This window comes from Hevea brasiliensis, chromosome 5 (assembly GCF_030052815.1).
Source record: "Hevea brasiliensis isolate MT/VB/25A 57/8 chromosome 5, ASM3005281v1, whole genome shotgun sequence".
Classification (NCBI taxonomy): Eukaryota; Viridiplantae; Streptophyta; class Magnoliopsida; order Malpighiales; family Euphorbiaceae; genus Hevea; species Hevea brasiliensis.
This window is the reverse complement of record NC_079497.1, coordinates 2,549,193-2,564,543: the sequence shown is the minus strand read 5'-3', so window position 1 is coordinate 2,564,543 and position 15,351 is coordinate 2,549,193. Positions and strand designations below refer to the sequence as shown.

Below are 15,351 nucleotides of genomic sequence, written 5' to 3'. Positions count from 1 at the left end.
TGACTTCGATCTTGAATAACAGAAGGTTGATAGAGACTGTTTTATAATCAAAAAATTGAGAATTACGATCACAAAGTTGAGAAAATTCAAAGGATTCAACTCTTAGATCCAGTTAGTACCATTCGATTTTCTTAGATACGAGGAAAGTAGATTTCAATCCAAGAACCATTGATAAAAATCACAAGCAAGCTACTAAATCTCCGTTTTTATTATGGAGTGACTGAGGGATTGTACCATTCAATTTTATTTTATTTTTTAATATTGTTCTCAATAGTGTGGAGAAAGCTACAATCAAGATGAATTTTTTTTTTTTTTCAAGGATCAAGAGTTTGAATTTAACTGTTAAAAAAATTGTTTAACCGATAAATAACTCACTTCTTGATTTTTCAACCTCTTCAGTTACTACAAGCATCCTCTATCAATGCAATAGATGTGTCTGTTTACCTATTTATCTATAATAATACTAATTTCTCTAATGTAATAAATTTGAGTGCATTCACAAGCTCTTTTCTAGGCTAGCAAATACATAGATCTGACCAAAATTGGCAATAATAAATATTGATGTGTGTGTGTGTGTGAGGATTGAACCTACTTTTATATTCAAAGTTATCTTTCTATATAAGACATATAGATTATTTGAAATTTTATATGTGAACATGGGTTCTTGACAGCCGAATAACTTAAATTATTGTTCTTATATATTCTTTTCCTATTCTCAACACACTTTCATACTATTTTAAAATTTACTAGATTTTGTTTTTAGTTACAAAAGTAATATTTGTGATTTTTTTAAAAATGAGATATCAAAATAAAGAATACATATTTGAAATTAAAAAAGCAAAATTCAATGGATAGAATAATGTCAAGGAAAAAAATTCAGCTTTAATATATCACATGAGATCACAACTCTCTCTCTCTCTCTATATATGTGTAGATGATAATACAAAAATATATTAGAATTTATAAATGATACCTAATATTTTTCTTTAAGAAAAATTCATTTATGATTATATTTCGAAAATCAGTGTTTGCAATTTTTTAATGATTTCTCTGGACTCCTATAATTGGTCTAAATATGCAAATTGAAAAAAAAAATTTTTTAATTTAAATTAATAGCTTCACACGATAAATTATTAAGCGATTGTTATAGCATTTTTTTAAAATGTTTATAGCACTTTCAAGAAAGTGTTTGTAACTATAACATTCTCAATAAAATGTTTATGATATTTTCTTTTTCTTACGCATATTCTTGAACGATTATAATAATTAAAAATTATGTTTTTACAATAATGAAAAGTTTACATTTTTTTACTAATTGGACTTTTTAAAAATTTTAACATGATAATTATATTCATGTATTAATTTATAAATTATATAAATTCATTTGTATTACATAAGAAAAGTGAAATATTTATATTAAAATAAATATATTTTTAATTAAAATTATGATTTTTGAAAATTTCAATTAAAACTAATAAAATGCACATGTTACGCATGTGTAATTCATGTGTCACAAAAAGCTAGTGTATATATAAAATGGATTTTGTTTTTCACCCCTAAGTCATTGACACCGAACTTGAAAATACTTGTCTTGCGCATATGCATATTCTTTTAATTTAAAACATCATTATAATCCTCTTACCAAATAAGTAATTTCTTTGTATTGGTAGCTGAAGTAGGAGGACAATAGTAGGAGGCTAGCTGAGGAAATGGAGAGAGAAATGAAAGAAAAGCTTTTGGCAGGAAAGCCAGAAGTTGAAGAAGTGCAGTTCAAGGACAAGCTACGGATAGAAACCAAGAAGATGTGGATTGTTGCTGGCCCTGCCATTTTCACCATGTTTTCTACCTTTGGGATTAATGTAATCTTGGTCACATTGGCTCCACAGAACTTGCTGCTTATTCCCTTGTCTTCACTGTCCTTCTGAGGTTTGCTATTGGAATCCTGGTATATACTTAGCATTTCTTTCTATTCTGCTAATTCTGGCTTCTTTCTTTTTCATTTCTTTAAATACAACGTACTGAGAGTTTTAGTTCTTCTTTGAATGTGCAGCTGGTAATGGCTAGTGCATTAGAAACTCTATGTGGGCAATCCTATGGTGCAAAACAATATCACATGCTTGGAATTTATCTCCAAAGATCATGGATAGTTTTAGTAATGTGTTCAATCTGCCTTCTTCCTCTGTTCATCTTCACAACCCATATATTGCGGGCTTTAGGCCAAGAAGAAAGTATTGCGGAGGTGGCAGGAAATATTTCTCTGTGGCTAATTCCGGTGTTTTTCTCCTATATTCCATCTTTTACCTGTCAAATGTTCCTACAAGCACAGAGCAAGAACATGATTATTGCATACCTAGCAGCGTTTTCGCTTTCAATTCATATCCTGCTATCATGGCTATTTACTGTCAAATACGAGTTTGGAATTCCAGGAGCTATGGCATCCACAATTTTGGCTTACTGGATTCCAAATTTGGGACAGCTTGCGTTTGTTACTTGTGGAGGTTGTGGCGAAACATGGAAAGGGTTCTCGTTCCTAGCTTTTAAGGATCTCTTCGCTGTCATCAAGCTTTCTTTGTCATCTGGTGCTATGGTTTGGTAAGGCTTATCAAGTCATATGGATTTGTACTGCGGCCTGAAGTTAAGTTTCTGAAGAGAAATTGAGTTAAATTTACCTTGTCCTTGACAGCCTTGAGCTTTGGTACGACACAGTGCTGGTTCTTTTAACTGGAAACATGAAAAATGCTGAAGTCTACATTGATGCTCTTGCCATCTGGTAATTTTTTTTTTTTTTTGGTGAACTAAAGATTTTTCTTTTACACTTTTCTCTACATTTCTTATATATTGGATAAATGCTTTAATCTTGTTCTTATTTGCAGCCTCAACATCAGTGGATGGGAAATGATGATATCGCTTGGTTTCTTGGCTGCTGCCAGGTGCTATATATCCTGGACAATGTTCAATGCAACAGGGAATTAAGTGAAATTTCTTTTCAATTTTAGACATCTGAAAATTTCCTTCTGTTCGCTGTTTTGATTCGAAAATTCCGGTGTTCGGGTGTCAAATGAGCTAGGCAGAGGGAGCTTAAAAGCTTCAAATTTCTCCATAGTGTTGACAGTTCTTACATCATCCGTTATCGGTTTCATTCTATTTCTGTTATTCCTATTTCTCAGAGGAAAGCTAGCTTACATATTTACAGAAAATCCTAAGGTGGCTGATGTATTTGCAGATCTTTCACCACTCTTGGCATTCTCCTTGCTTATGAACGGTATACAACCAGTGCTCTCAGGTAATTTCCCCCTTCTTGGCATGGAAATCTAATGAAATTGTATAATTGTTATCAGAAACAAACATTTGTGTAAATATTATAGGAGTTGCTGTGGGAGCTGGATGGCAGAGCATTGTAGCATATGTAAATATAGCCTGCTACTACCTAATTGGGATTCCTGTTGGAGTTGTGCTTGGTTATGTTCTAAATATGCAAGTTAAAGAGAGTTTCTGTTTTCCTTCTTCTTCTTCTTCTTCTTCTTCTCTTTTTTCATGAGCACATTCTTGCTTTATTTTTCTTTCTTAATCACGGAATTGTTTCCCTCCCTATTTTATCCAAAATCTAATTTTTTGCAGGGTGTTTGGGTTGGGATGTTGTTTGGAACACTTACACAAACCACTGTGCTAATCATAGTCACCTGCAAAACTGACTGGGAAAAGCAGTTATTTAGTTTACCTCTAATTAGCTGCTTTCTTTTTAATTTTTTTAATGTCTCTAATGATGGAACATGAACTTAAGACCTCACAAGCCATGGAGATATCTCTAGTATCGCTGAGCTAGCTCATTGATCAATTAGCTGCCACTTCTTTAATGTATTTATAATTAATTTTACTAATAAAACTTAATGCAAAACCTGTTATCATACATTAATCAATTTCTTCTGTAGGTATCTCTTGCTCGTAACAGGATTAACAAGTGGCATGTAGCAGACTCTGAGCACAACACACAACCACAAGATGTGTGACTTGAAGCTTCTTTAATCTAATTTTTGAATTATTCTCGGAAAATTCTAGATAATATAAATTCATGATGTAGCCATGTCACTAGTCAAAAAAATTATTAGACCACTATCTCATATGATGGTATGGCATTACTATGTCATATGGCCCCATATTCATATGATGGTATCCCATACATATGAGCATGCTCACTTCCAGGATGTGCCCATAAAAAGTACCCAAACTAGTTGTGAACATGATTGTGATTTGTGGTTGAACTTGAAATTCCAAATCATATTCTTATTGGGGAGTCAAAATTACATGGCTCAAAAGCATTCTTGAAAAAACTTTCCTCGGTATGGGATATGAAAAAAAATTCCATGACTACTAATTAAAAATTACCCTTTATTTATGAAGTTAAATAAAGAGTGTGAATAAAATTAATTTTTTAAAATAATTTGGAAAGAACTATTTAATAAGTGTTTAGTGATGCTTACCTGATGATTTGCCGACGACATTTTTGCATCAGCAGAAGTAAAAAAAAATTATTGTTGCGAAAGATATAGGGATATAACATATTTGCCGATGAATTTTAGCATCACCAGCAGAATTATTTAAAAATTATTGTTCTCGTCATCTGCCGTGACTTTGGACTTCCCGTGCCAAAGTCACAGCCAACGGCTTTAGAGAGGAGGTCTTCTGTTTGAGCTTTAATGGCTTCCTTCTGCTGGTGCTTTTAATGGCGATGACGGCTGCCTTGAGGAGAAGAGGCTTGGTGCATGATGGCGTTGTCTAGCCTTAGTGATGGCCAGGTCTATGTTCGGTTGAATACCTACTTTAACACGGGGCTTTTTGCTTGTTGGGTCTTGGACGTTGTTCCCTGCTGGGGCTATGGACTGCGTATTCCAGAGTTCAGATAAAGAACTTTCTATCATTGGTAGAAAAAACAAAAATACTTGAACAATTCCATTAGAAATACCCAGCAAATAATTGTGATTGCATGAGAGCATCTTTTTCTCAATCATGGCGGAAAAGGTATCTTATTATTTATGTTCTTTAAATTGGATTTTTTTTTTCCTTCCTTTTGCAAAAAGTAGATTTGAGTTGATCTCAGCCACATCTACTTTTTTAAGGCGTGGCAATGCTTGCAAAATGCTTGTACTTTTCATATGATTATTATTAATTTTTTTATATTTATAATTAAACACATTTTTAAATTGATTTACACATATTAAAATTAAATTTCCTTCTAATAATTTTAAGAGAAATTCTTTTCTATATTTGAATATATATACATTTAATTAATAAAAGTGAAAAATAAATAAAACATTATATATTTTATTCAGAAAAAAAGTTTAAAAAGACACAATAAGGAAGTAAAATAAAATAAGATTTTTTTATAATTTTTAAAATTTTATTTTTTTTTATAAATTTTTTTTATAATTTTTAATATTTAAGAAAAATAAATTTTTTTAAAATATTTAAAAATTAAAAAAAAAAATTATTTTTTCTCTCCAACACAAATTTAAAGATTTTTAGTAAAAAAATCTTTCATTACTAAGTCTGTAAAATGATTAATATTAATTTTAACCAATTGAACAAGTCAGATAATCAATTCTCTGCTCTTTTGCAGCCCATTACTTTGTCTCGTTCCTGAATTCACCCCTCATACGCCAATAGTGATATGTAAATAAGGACGAATATAATAAAGAGTCACTGGATTTTTTTTTTTAATAACCAGTTATTAGCATGCACTGCCAAAATTTTAAAATCTTTTGTCCTTTTACATTTTGTTATTCTATCAAAGTGACTTTCTATCTTCATGTGAGCATGGTGGCGAAACTGAAGTTAACGAAGCTGCTTTTAAACGTGACGATTCAAGGAAGATTGGTTATACTGGAATTTATTGCTGGGTAATGATGATTTAAGGGCTACTATTAAAGTGACGAAGCTACTTCTGTTTATTCTTGCCTTTTGTTTTGTGACTCTTTTGTTTGCAATGCTCTTGCTCTGGTTAATCTGCTAAAGGAATCTTGCTCGACTTCAACAGCAAATTGGGGTTGTGTACTTGATGATTCTCCTTTCCATTGTTGAACAGTAAATAGTGACATTGTGGTTGGATAATTGATGATTCTATGTTTATTATTCTCGTTTCTATTTTTAATCTGTAAATTATGAAATTGTGGTTGTATAATTGATGAAATTGGGTAACTATGGTTGTATAATTATGTGTGTGTGAATAATGAGATGAATGCTTTTGCGATACCCGTTACTTGAAGAGGATTTGAGGATATTAAGCCTTTATAGTTACAGCTTTGATTCAATAAAGATGTTTTCACGGGTCAAGTTCTTATGGCCTCAGATTCATGGTTTTGTATCAATGGAGACAGAAATGGGGAGAGGAGATGCATGGATGGGGAAAGAAGAAACAAGGGGACAAGGGAGAAAGTGAGAGAGAGAGAGAGAGAACAACAATAGAAAGAGAATAGGGTATTGTAGTCATTTAGAAACTAACAACAAAAAGGATGGAAAGGCTTTCAATTTTATCAGAAGCATTTTGTCAATATAAAATCGTTTAATTTTTAAAATAAAAAAATATTAAATAGTGGTTAATGATAAAATTTAAGATCAAATAATAAATTTTCTTTGAAAAAAAAAAAGAAAACATAGCTTCAAACAACAATTTAATTACTATAATTCTTATAAAAAGAATTTGGAGTTCGAATTGTTAGGGATTGGGTTATGCAAAAGGACCAAATCTAACCTGACTACAAGACACGGTTTGTCATCAGTGTGGTCCAAACCGGTAAGGGTAGCCATGGTTCTGTTTCCAACTGAAACCGATTCGAAACTTTAAACTGGTAAAAATCAGAATTAGTTTTGAATCGGACTGAAATCGCCCTTTTGCAGTTTGGTTAAGATTCATTTTTTCAGAAACTGTGAATTAGCGATTCTTAACCGAATTAAACCGACAGTTCCGAACCAGAACAAACTGAATATTTAAATACAAAAGAATTCAATGAATGCATCACCTCACTCCCGATTCATATATATATATATATCATTAATTTTCTGTATAATTATTCTTTACACTCTTTTTAATTCTTAATATTTTTTCAATTTCTCTCAAATTCTTTAAACAATTATTTTCTAAACTCTTTTTAATTCCCAGTATTCTCTTAATTTTCCTGCTTTATTATTTTACATACTTATTGAAATTTTTAATACTATCTTAATTACTCTGTTATTATTTTATATCCTCAATAAAATTTTCAATACCCTCTATTTATTTTTTTTCTCTTTTATGCTTTTTAATTATCAATTATTATATAATTTAAAAAAAAGGTAAACAATAAAACTAAAAATTTCGATTTCTCTAAATCCCAAAGGAATACATAGATCAAATTAAGTTCTTGTACTTTTTTCTAATTTCTTTAAAAAAAAATAATTTTATCTCTAGTTTTTTAATCAAGTTCAAGTATTTGTTTATTAAATTTTTCTTAAAGATAAATTATTTTAATTCTCTTTTTTCTTATTTGATTGAAATATTTCTAAGAAAAATAAAAATATTTTTACAAATATAACTTAAATTTTAAATCAATAAAATTTTTCTCTAATTTTTTTGCCTCGCCTCTAAATTGCTCTCAAACCATCCTCCAAACTGTCTTGAACCATCCTTTTTTGATTCGTCCTTTAAACCGTTTTAAATAGGGACTTGAACTGAAAATGGCGATTCAGGAATCGTCTTTCAAATTGTCTCATGGCAGTTTGATTTAGGTTCATGATTTCATTAAACTTAAATTAGTGATTCCTGAACCGTAACTACCCAACAAACCGGCCTTAGGACAAAATTAATGATTTTGTTTCAAGGTTTGGAGGTAATGGAATTAAAACTATAAATTCTCTTTAGTTATTATTTCATTTGATTCTGTTTCATTTTAGCAACTTAGTAATTGAATTTTTGTTTTTTTAAATTTAATTTTATCTAAAACTAATGAATTTTAATTTAATTTAAAATTAATTTTTGATTAATTTAATTTTAATCAATGAGAGATATTAATGTTCAAAACCAAATACTTAAATTGAAAAATACTTAGGAGACACTTGACATTAGTCGGTAGGAATCATTTAATACTATTAAAAGAAAATAAGTCAGATTTAATTCAATTTCAAAAATTAGTTTGAAGAAAAACGAGCGTTCAAAATTTTTAAGATACATTATCTCTATCCAAACCAATGTGGTGTGGGATATTAAAACCCTTCACACACTATTAAGACCCTTCACTCTCTCTCTCTCTCTCTCTCTCTCTCTCTCTGATACACACACACTGTTCATCCATCAACAGTGCTAGCTAGCTGGGAGACTTTCAGCTCTCTAAAGTTAATAGCATACTCCCTGAAGAAAAGCTGGATCACTCCAAAGGCCAAGTAGGCTTCTTCTCATATTCCTTATTCACTCACTCTCTTCTTCTTCTTCTTTTTGATAAGCTTCTTCTTCTTCTTCTCATATTCCTTATTCACCCACTAATAAGCTTGAAAGTATGTCTAACACAAAGCCTTGCGCGTCCCCACTGGATGCTCAAACCTTCCTGTCTCTTCATTCCCTCTTCTTCTTTTTCCATCTCTACCCAGTTGGCACCTGCACCACAAAGATTTTCACTGATTTTCTTTTAAACAAGTTTCGAACCTGACTGACAGTATCCCTCCAAAAACTACTGTAAACACTATACCAAATCTCACACCCATCATGTTTCAGGTTCTTCGTTAATCAAATCAAACAAATTAATAATATATATATAATCTCATATTTGTTTTTCTTTTACGAAAAAGAATGCTGTAATTTGCTTATCATATTCTGTTGTTTGTTTGGTGAATATTGCTATTGTTGTGGTTGCTATTGATTTTCATGGATGGACCCTTATTATTATTTTTTTTCTTTCATTACTAATGGTTTTGCTATTGATTATTAAAAGAAAAATAATATTATTGAAAAAAAAAAAGAGAATAATAATGTCATAGTTAAGAAATGCTTCGAATTGTTCACCGTCCTGTCATAAATCATAGAGGATCTATTATCTGGTAGTCATATATCTGCTAGGTCCTACTTAATAAATAAATAAATATTAATCGAAGTCGGTCAAGTTCACCTCCCTGTCATAAATATTGATCTACTGAGTACTGCTGTATTCCTTTTAGCAGATTTTTTTTTCTTTTTTTTTTCACTTAGAAATTATTTAACATTAAAATAATTTTAACCTTTTAATGTTAAATCAAACAAGCATTATTTAGATTGAATTGAACGTACATTAGATTAGGACGATCAATGTTTTTACTTGGGAATTGAATACTCGTAAGCACAGCCCAAGAGTTAATAAAACTAGTAGATCACTTCATTTTTCATTTTATCATAAATTGATCCTATGCGTAAATGGATGTATTTCACAAGTGCATAATAAAAGTCTATTTAATATTATTATTAAGAAAAATATTATTTTTAAATATTTTTAATTTTAATATTAAATTTTTAATAATACTTGAAAAGAATTTTTTTCGAATGGATTTGTTCTAACCTCCCTGAATATCATTTTCTTTATTGCACATGATGTTTGTACAATCTCTTTTGTAATAGTTGGCCTTTATAAGATGTGGAACGGCAAATGATTGACAGCTATACATATAAAGCTCCAATACTCATTGCGAAATCAAAATGCTAACCCCACAACTCTCTCTTCTTTTAAGACTGCTCATAATTTTGTTTTATACTCAAGTAAGGCGGCATTATAATATATTAAAAGGATATTGAATCTAGCTAGACTGTAGATTTGACAATAAATGAATCCTGTTTGTTAAAAAAAATTGTGGGGTGAGGGGAGGGGAGGGGAGGGGGTGCAGTTTTTATTGTGAACTGCCATGGAAATGACCGTTGATTTTATTGTAATTCATACTGTTTCTGCTCTTCTACACAGCTACAGGAACAGTAGAGAATGGAAGAGAGGCTTCTTGGATCAGAAGCAAAAGATATTAGTGATTTGAAAGGGAGAATTTGGATAGAAAACAAGAAGATATGGAAGGTTGGATTTCCTGCTGCGTTAGCAAGAGTAACACAATATGGAATGTTTGTGGTAACACAGTCATTTATTGGACATGCTGGAAAGCTACAACTTGCAGGTTATGCACTCATCCAAATCATTGCTGTTAGATTTGCAAATGGGATATTGGTAAAGACTTTTAAATTTCATGTTCTGCAGCTTTTTCCTCTTTTTACCTTTCCAGGAACGTAATCTGATCAAAATCTGTACATGATTTTTTATTCCTATCATGCATTTGTAGCTAGGCATGTCAAGTGCCACAGAGACTCTATGTGGGCAGGCATTTGGAGCAAGACAATACCACATGATGGGTGTCTACTTGCAAAGATCATGGATCATCAACCTTCTTACCGCGACAATATTGCTTCCTGTCTTCATATTCTCAGGGAAAATCTTCAGGCTACTGGGCGAGGAAGAAGAAACTGCCAGTGCTGCTGGATACATTTCTTTGTGGTTTATTCCTATGCTCTACTTCTTTTCCTTGGCTTTTTCACTCCAAAAGTACTTGCAAACTCAGCTCAAGAACATGATTGTTGGGTGGCTTTCTGCTGCCTCATTTGCACTTCATGTGCTCTTATCATGGATTTTTGTGAGCAAGCTGAACTGGGGAATTCCTGGAGCTATGATTGCTATGAATATTTCAAGTTGGTTGGTAATAATTGGAGAGCTAGTTTATGTCGTTGGTGGCTGGTGTCCTGATACATGGAGGGGATTCACTTTAGCTGCCTTCACTGATTTAATTCCTGTAATAAAGCTCTCAATTTCCTCAGGTTTGATGCTTTGGTAAGTCCATTTCATTTTCCAAGCTATGATTTAGTTAAAAAATGGCTTTTGCTTGAATAATTAATGGTGAAAAATTATACAAGTTTCAATTAGATGGTTGGAAACATGGTGTTCATAATTCATCTGGGGAGATTAAATCTACTTGTTTCAATTACTAAATCGTGTAAACCTAATAACATCTCCTACAATACTTCTATTTACTGTAGTGTTAATCACCTCCATAAATAGTGGTAATGTGAGATTCCTACTACTATTGCTAATGCAAATGCAAGAACTACTCTGTTTCTCTTGTATTCCTTAAATACTTCTCATTCATCCCCTCTCTCTCTGATTTCCCTTTTTCTTTTACTCATGGCTTAACTTACTAGCTTAGAGTTTTGGTACAATGCTGTATTAGTCCTCTTGGCAGGGTACATGAAAAATGCGACAACTCAAGTATCTGCCCTGTCCATTTGGTAAGATTATTTAACAATCTTAATTTAGAATTTTGCTTATCTTAAGTGTTCTAAGTGAAAATGAACCTGCAGCCTGAATATCACGGCTTGGGAATTTATGCTATGTATTGCCTTCCTAACTTCCGCCAGGTACAACTTTCATTATACTTGTACACTTCTTGGGAAGTCTTTATTTCCTGAATCTACTTACCCATAACAAATAAAGCTGTAAGCTAATGATGGATTCCTTACCTCCTGTCTAGCGTGCGAGTTTCAAATGAACTGGGAAGAGGAGATGCTAAAGCTGCAAAATTTTCTGTTAAAGTCATTCTCTTCATTTCACTGTGCCTTGGAGCCTTTTTTTTCATAATATGTTTAGCTTTTGACAGCCAAATTGCTAAATTGTTCACCAATGAACAAATGGTCATTAAAGCTGTGTCCAATCTCTCTCTCCTACTTGCCTTCTCAGTTCTACTTAACAGCTTCCAGGCAGTACTTACAGGTGTATATATATATATATATATATATATATACACACACACATGTTGAATACTCTCGGGTTTATTTTTCATTATTTGGCTGAAGCTTATACTTTTTATCCAGTAACAAGTGAATCAATTCTTGATCCCAGGAGTGGCTGTAGGTGCTGGTCGACAGAGTATGGTTGCATGCATTAACGTCAGCAGCTATTACATTGGTGGAGTTCCAATTGGGGTTATTCTTGGATATGTGGCTCATCTGCAAATCAAGGTACGAAAATTTTCGTGCAAGAGTTGGGAAAATTCCTGTCCCAGGGTGCAGAAAAATATTGGTTTAAGGTCCACATTGAGTGATGATGAATATGAATTGTAATTGTTGAAGAGATTTCTTGTTACTGATTTTGCAGGGTATATGGATTGGAATGACAATTGGAGTTGTAATGCAAGTCATGGTTCTTGGCTACGTTACATCAAGAACTAATTGGGATGAACAGGTAAAAAAAAAAAAATTATATGATCTCTTACCCGCCTTTTTTTTTTTTTTGGGGGGGGGGGGGGGGGGGAGGGGGGGAAGCATGGAAATAAGAGCAATATCAGAACTGAATGACATTATAGATTTTTTTTTAATAAATATAAATCTCCCTTTGTGTAGGTGAAAAAAGCATCGGAACGTCTTAATAGTTGGTTTTTAAGGCCTTCAGAAGAGTCAAATAATGAAAATTTCATCCGAGAAAGTTTGAATGGCTAATTATTATTATTATTATTATTATTATTTTGTGCCATACATAGTGACTGCAGGAAGAGCAGAATCACTAAATATGGGATTAGCTAATTTGTTGATGAATCCTCAATTCTAAATTAATTGCAATTTGTATGCACTTTTTTTATGAATTTAAATTTTCTTTCTTGTGTTTTCCAAGGTTACAAATATTCTTTCTTGATGAAACAAAAGCTATTTGATAGCAATTAATCTGATAATAAAAAATATTTTGACAGTAATTGATTGGACAAATTTTTATTAAATTGATGTAATGTTTTATATTAAAGAGGTAAAATTAGTTTAAACAAGTTTTAGGAGGCAAAACAATAACTTTTTATAGAAAGTTTAAGGACAACATATAATTTTGGCTTTTACTGTTTTCAATTCTACCCTTATTTTTTTTCAATTTTTCGTTTACAACGTTTTGTTTAATAATGTGTGATTTCATGTGTTATTTATATTGATGTATTGACTGGACAAAATTATGTTAAATTAGTGTAATTTTTAAATTAAAGAGATAAATTAATTCAAACTCAAGTTGATCAAGCAAATTGACTTTTATTAAAAGTTTGGATTACTAGATATATTTAACTGATTTCGTGATGCGGCATATATTGGCATTAAAATTATATATATATATATATATATATATATATATATATATTAAAATTCATTTTTATATAGTTGTTAAGATTATTGCAATCTACGTCCATGTTGGGCCTAAACAAGAGTTGGCCAACTTATAAATTGACCTAATCATCATTCAACATTCCTATATAAAAATTACAGAATATTATCCATATACAAAAAAAATAATATTTTCTCTTTTACAAAAAAGTAGCTCTTCTTGTAATATAGAGAGTGAGTTTTAAATAATTATAAAATATGGTATATGTGTCATATGTATCAGTGCATCTAATAATCCCTCTACTTTACCTTTGACTTATGTTTCAAAAAAAAAATTAAAACACTACAAGAAATTTTAAAAATAACTATAAAAATCACTGACAATAGAATTTCATTAGTAATTTAGTGATGATTTACTGACGCTTTATCGATAAAAAAAAATTAAATCAATTTATACAGATAAAATTACCGACTGATTGCCGACGAACACTTTACCGACGATATAATTTTGTTGGTCAAAGTGGTACCTAATTTGGCTACAAAATTAGCTACAAAATAAAAAAAAATACTGACTAACTTATATTTAGTCGGTAATATTAAAAAGAAAATTAAAAAGCTAAAAAATTTTACCTACCAAAATTTTTCGTCAGTAATTACCAACGAAATTGATTTTCGTAGGTAATATTAAGAAGAAAATAAAAAATAAAATTTTAAAATAAATACCTACGAAAATTTTTCATCTGTAATTACCAACGAAACATATTTAGTCGGTAGTACTAAGAATAAAATGAAAAAAAAATTTAAAAAGCTTAAAAATTTTACCTACGAAAAGTTTTCGACGGTAATTACCAACAAAATCGCTTTTCATAGGTAATATTAAGGAGAAAATAAAAAATAAAATTTTAAAATAAATACAACTCAACTCAACTTTTATCCCAAAAATTTAGGGTCGGCTATATGGATTCTCTTTCTCCACTCTAAACGATTTTGGGTTAAATCCTCGAAAATGTGTAATGCTTATAGGTCGTGTTGTACTACTCTCCTTCAAGTCAGTTTAAAATAAGAACTCACGAAAAAATTTTTGTCAGTAATTATCAACAAACCATATTTAATTGGTAATACTAAGAAGAAAAGAAAAAATTTAAAAAGCTCAAAAAATTTTACCTACGAACATAGGTAATATTAAAGAGAAAATAAAAAATAAAAATTTAAAATAAATACTTACGAAAATTTTTTATCAGTAATTACCAACGAACCATATTTAGTAGGTAATACTAAGAAGAAAATAGAAAAGAAAAATTTTAAAAAATTTAAAAAATTTTACCTTCAAAAAGTTTTCATCGGTAATTACCAATGAAATCACTTTTCGTAGATAATATTAAAGAGAAAATAAAAAATAAAATTTCAAAATAAATACCAACGAAAATTTTTTATCGGTAATTACTAACGAACTATATTTAGTTGGTAATACTAAGAAAAAAATAGAAAAGAAAAATTTTAAAAAGCTCAAAAAATTTTACCTACGAAAAGTTTTCGTCAGTAATTACCAACGAAGTAAATTTTTGTAGGTAATATTAAGGAGAAAATAAAAAATAAAATTTTAAAAATAAAATAAATATTCAACAAATATGCCTAGGAGATAATGTCTAAAGAGGCAGACAGATGCGGTAGGTTTGAGGATGGTCTGAATGATAATATCAGACTTCTTGTTACTTCACACCAGTATACGGATATCTCCTAGCTTGTATCATCCGCTCTTAATGTGGAGAGAGTCAGAGGTAATGAGTAGTCTAGGAGGGACAGACAGCGTAAGAGGGGTTCTGGACAGGGCCAGTCTATTATATCAGTTACTGATGGTAAGAAGCCCAAGGGCCAGACACAGGGCCAAAGAGGGTAGTCTGATGTATCTATAGTCAGTTCTCCTGGCATAGCAACAAGGGGATCAGTCCCAGTGCCAGAGTGTACACATTGTGGGAGGAGGCACCGAGGAGAGTGTTAACTATTGACTGGGGGATGCTTCCGATGTGGAGCTACCGATCATTTTCTACGAAATTGTACACAGAGGAGTGCTCCCACCGCTCCATCACAAACTGAGAGATCTGCCCCGACAACACAGAAGGATAGATGACCTGCGAGATCAGAGGCAGCTGGTACGTCACAGAAACCTGCTATAGAGACTGTTGAGAGGCCTGAGGCTG

At 31.3% G+C, this 15,351-nt stretch overlaps 1 protein-coding gene and 1 pseudogene across 2 annotated transcripts; both read left to right on the top strand.

The window, feature by feature from the left end:
- Nucleotides 1-1,576: 1,576 nt before the first annotated feature.
- LOC110655762 (protein DETOXIFICATION 21-like) lies at nt 1,577-6,105 on the top strand (annotated as a pseudogene).
- Nucleotides 6,106-8,255: 2,150 nt separating this feature from the next.
- Nucleotides 8,256-12,653, top strand: LOC110655758 (protein DETOXIFICATION 24). Of its 2 annotated transcripts, none has more exons than XM_058146589.1 (9): nt 8,256-8,409; nt 9,948-10,149; nt 10,316-10,853; nt 11,222-11,308; nt 11,381-11,437; nt 11,551-11,789; nt 11,919-12,037; nt 12,174-12,260; nt 12,419-12,653. In XM_058146589.1, the coding sequence occupies exons 2-9, from the start codon at nt 9,966-9,968 to the stop codon at nt 12,512-12,514; spliced, it is 1,407 nt and encodes a 468-aa protein (XP_058002572.1). In that variant the 5' UTR covers nt 8,256-8,409; nt 9,948-9,965; the 3' UTR covers nt 12,515-12,653. The 2 variants fall into 2 exon arrangements, with proteins under 2 accessions (XP_058002572.1, XP_058002571.1); XM_058146588.1 differs by having other exon boundaries at nt 9,948-10,199; nt 10,312-10,853.
- Nucleotides 12,654-15,351: the final 2,698 nt, after the last annotated feature.

Bases quoted from the DNA above. Each gene is read 5' to 3' on its own strand.
- LOC110655758 (XM_058146588.1), top strand. From the start codon at position 9,966: ATGGAAGAGAGGCTTCTTGGATCAGAAGCAAAAGATATTAGTGATTTG. The intron at 11,438-11,550 runs GTACAACTTTCA...CCTCCTGTCTAG, and splicing joins GCCTTCCTAACTTCCGCCAG to CGTGCGAGTTTCAAATGAAC. The intron at 12,261-12,418 runs GTAAAAAAAAAA...CCCTTTGTGTAG, and splicing joins GAACTAATTGGGATGAACAG to GTGAAAAAAGCATCGGAACG.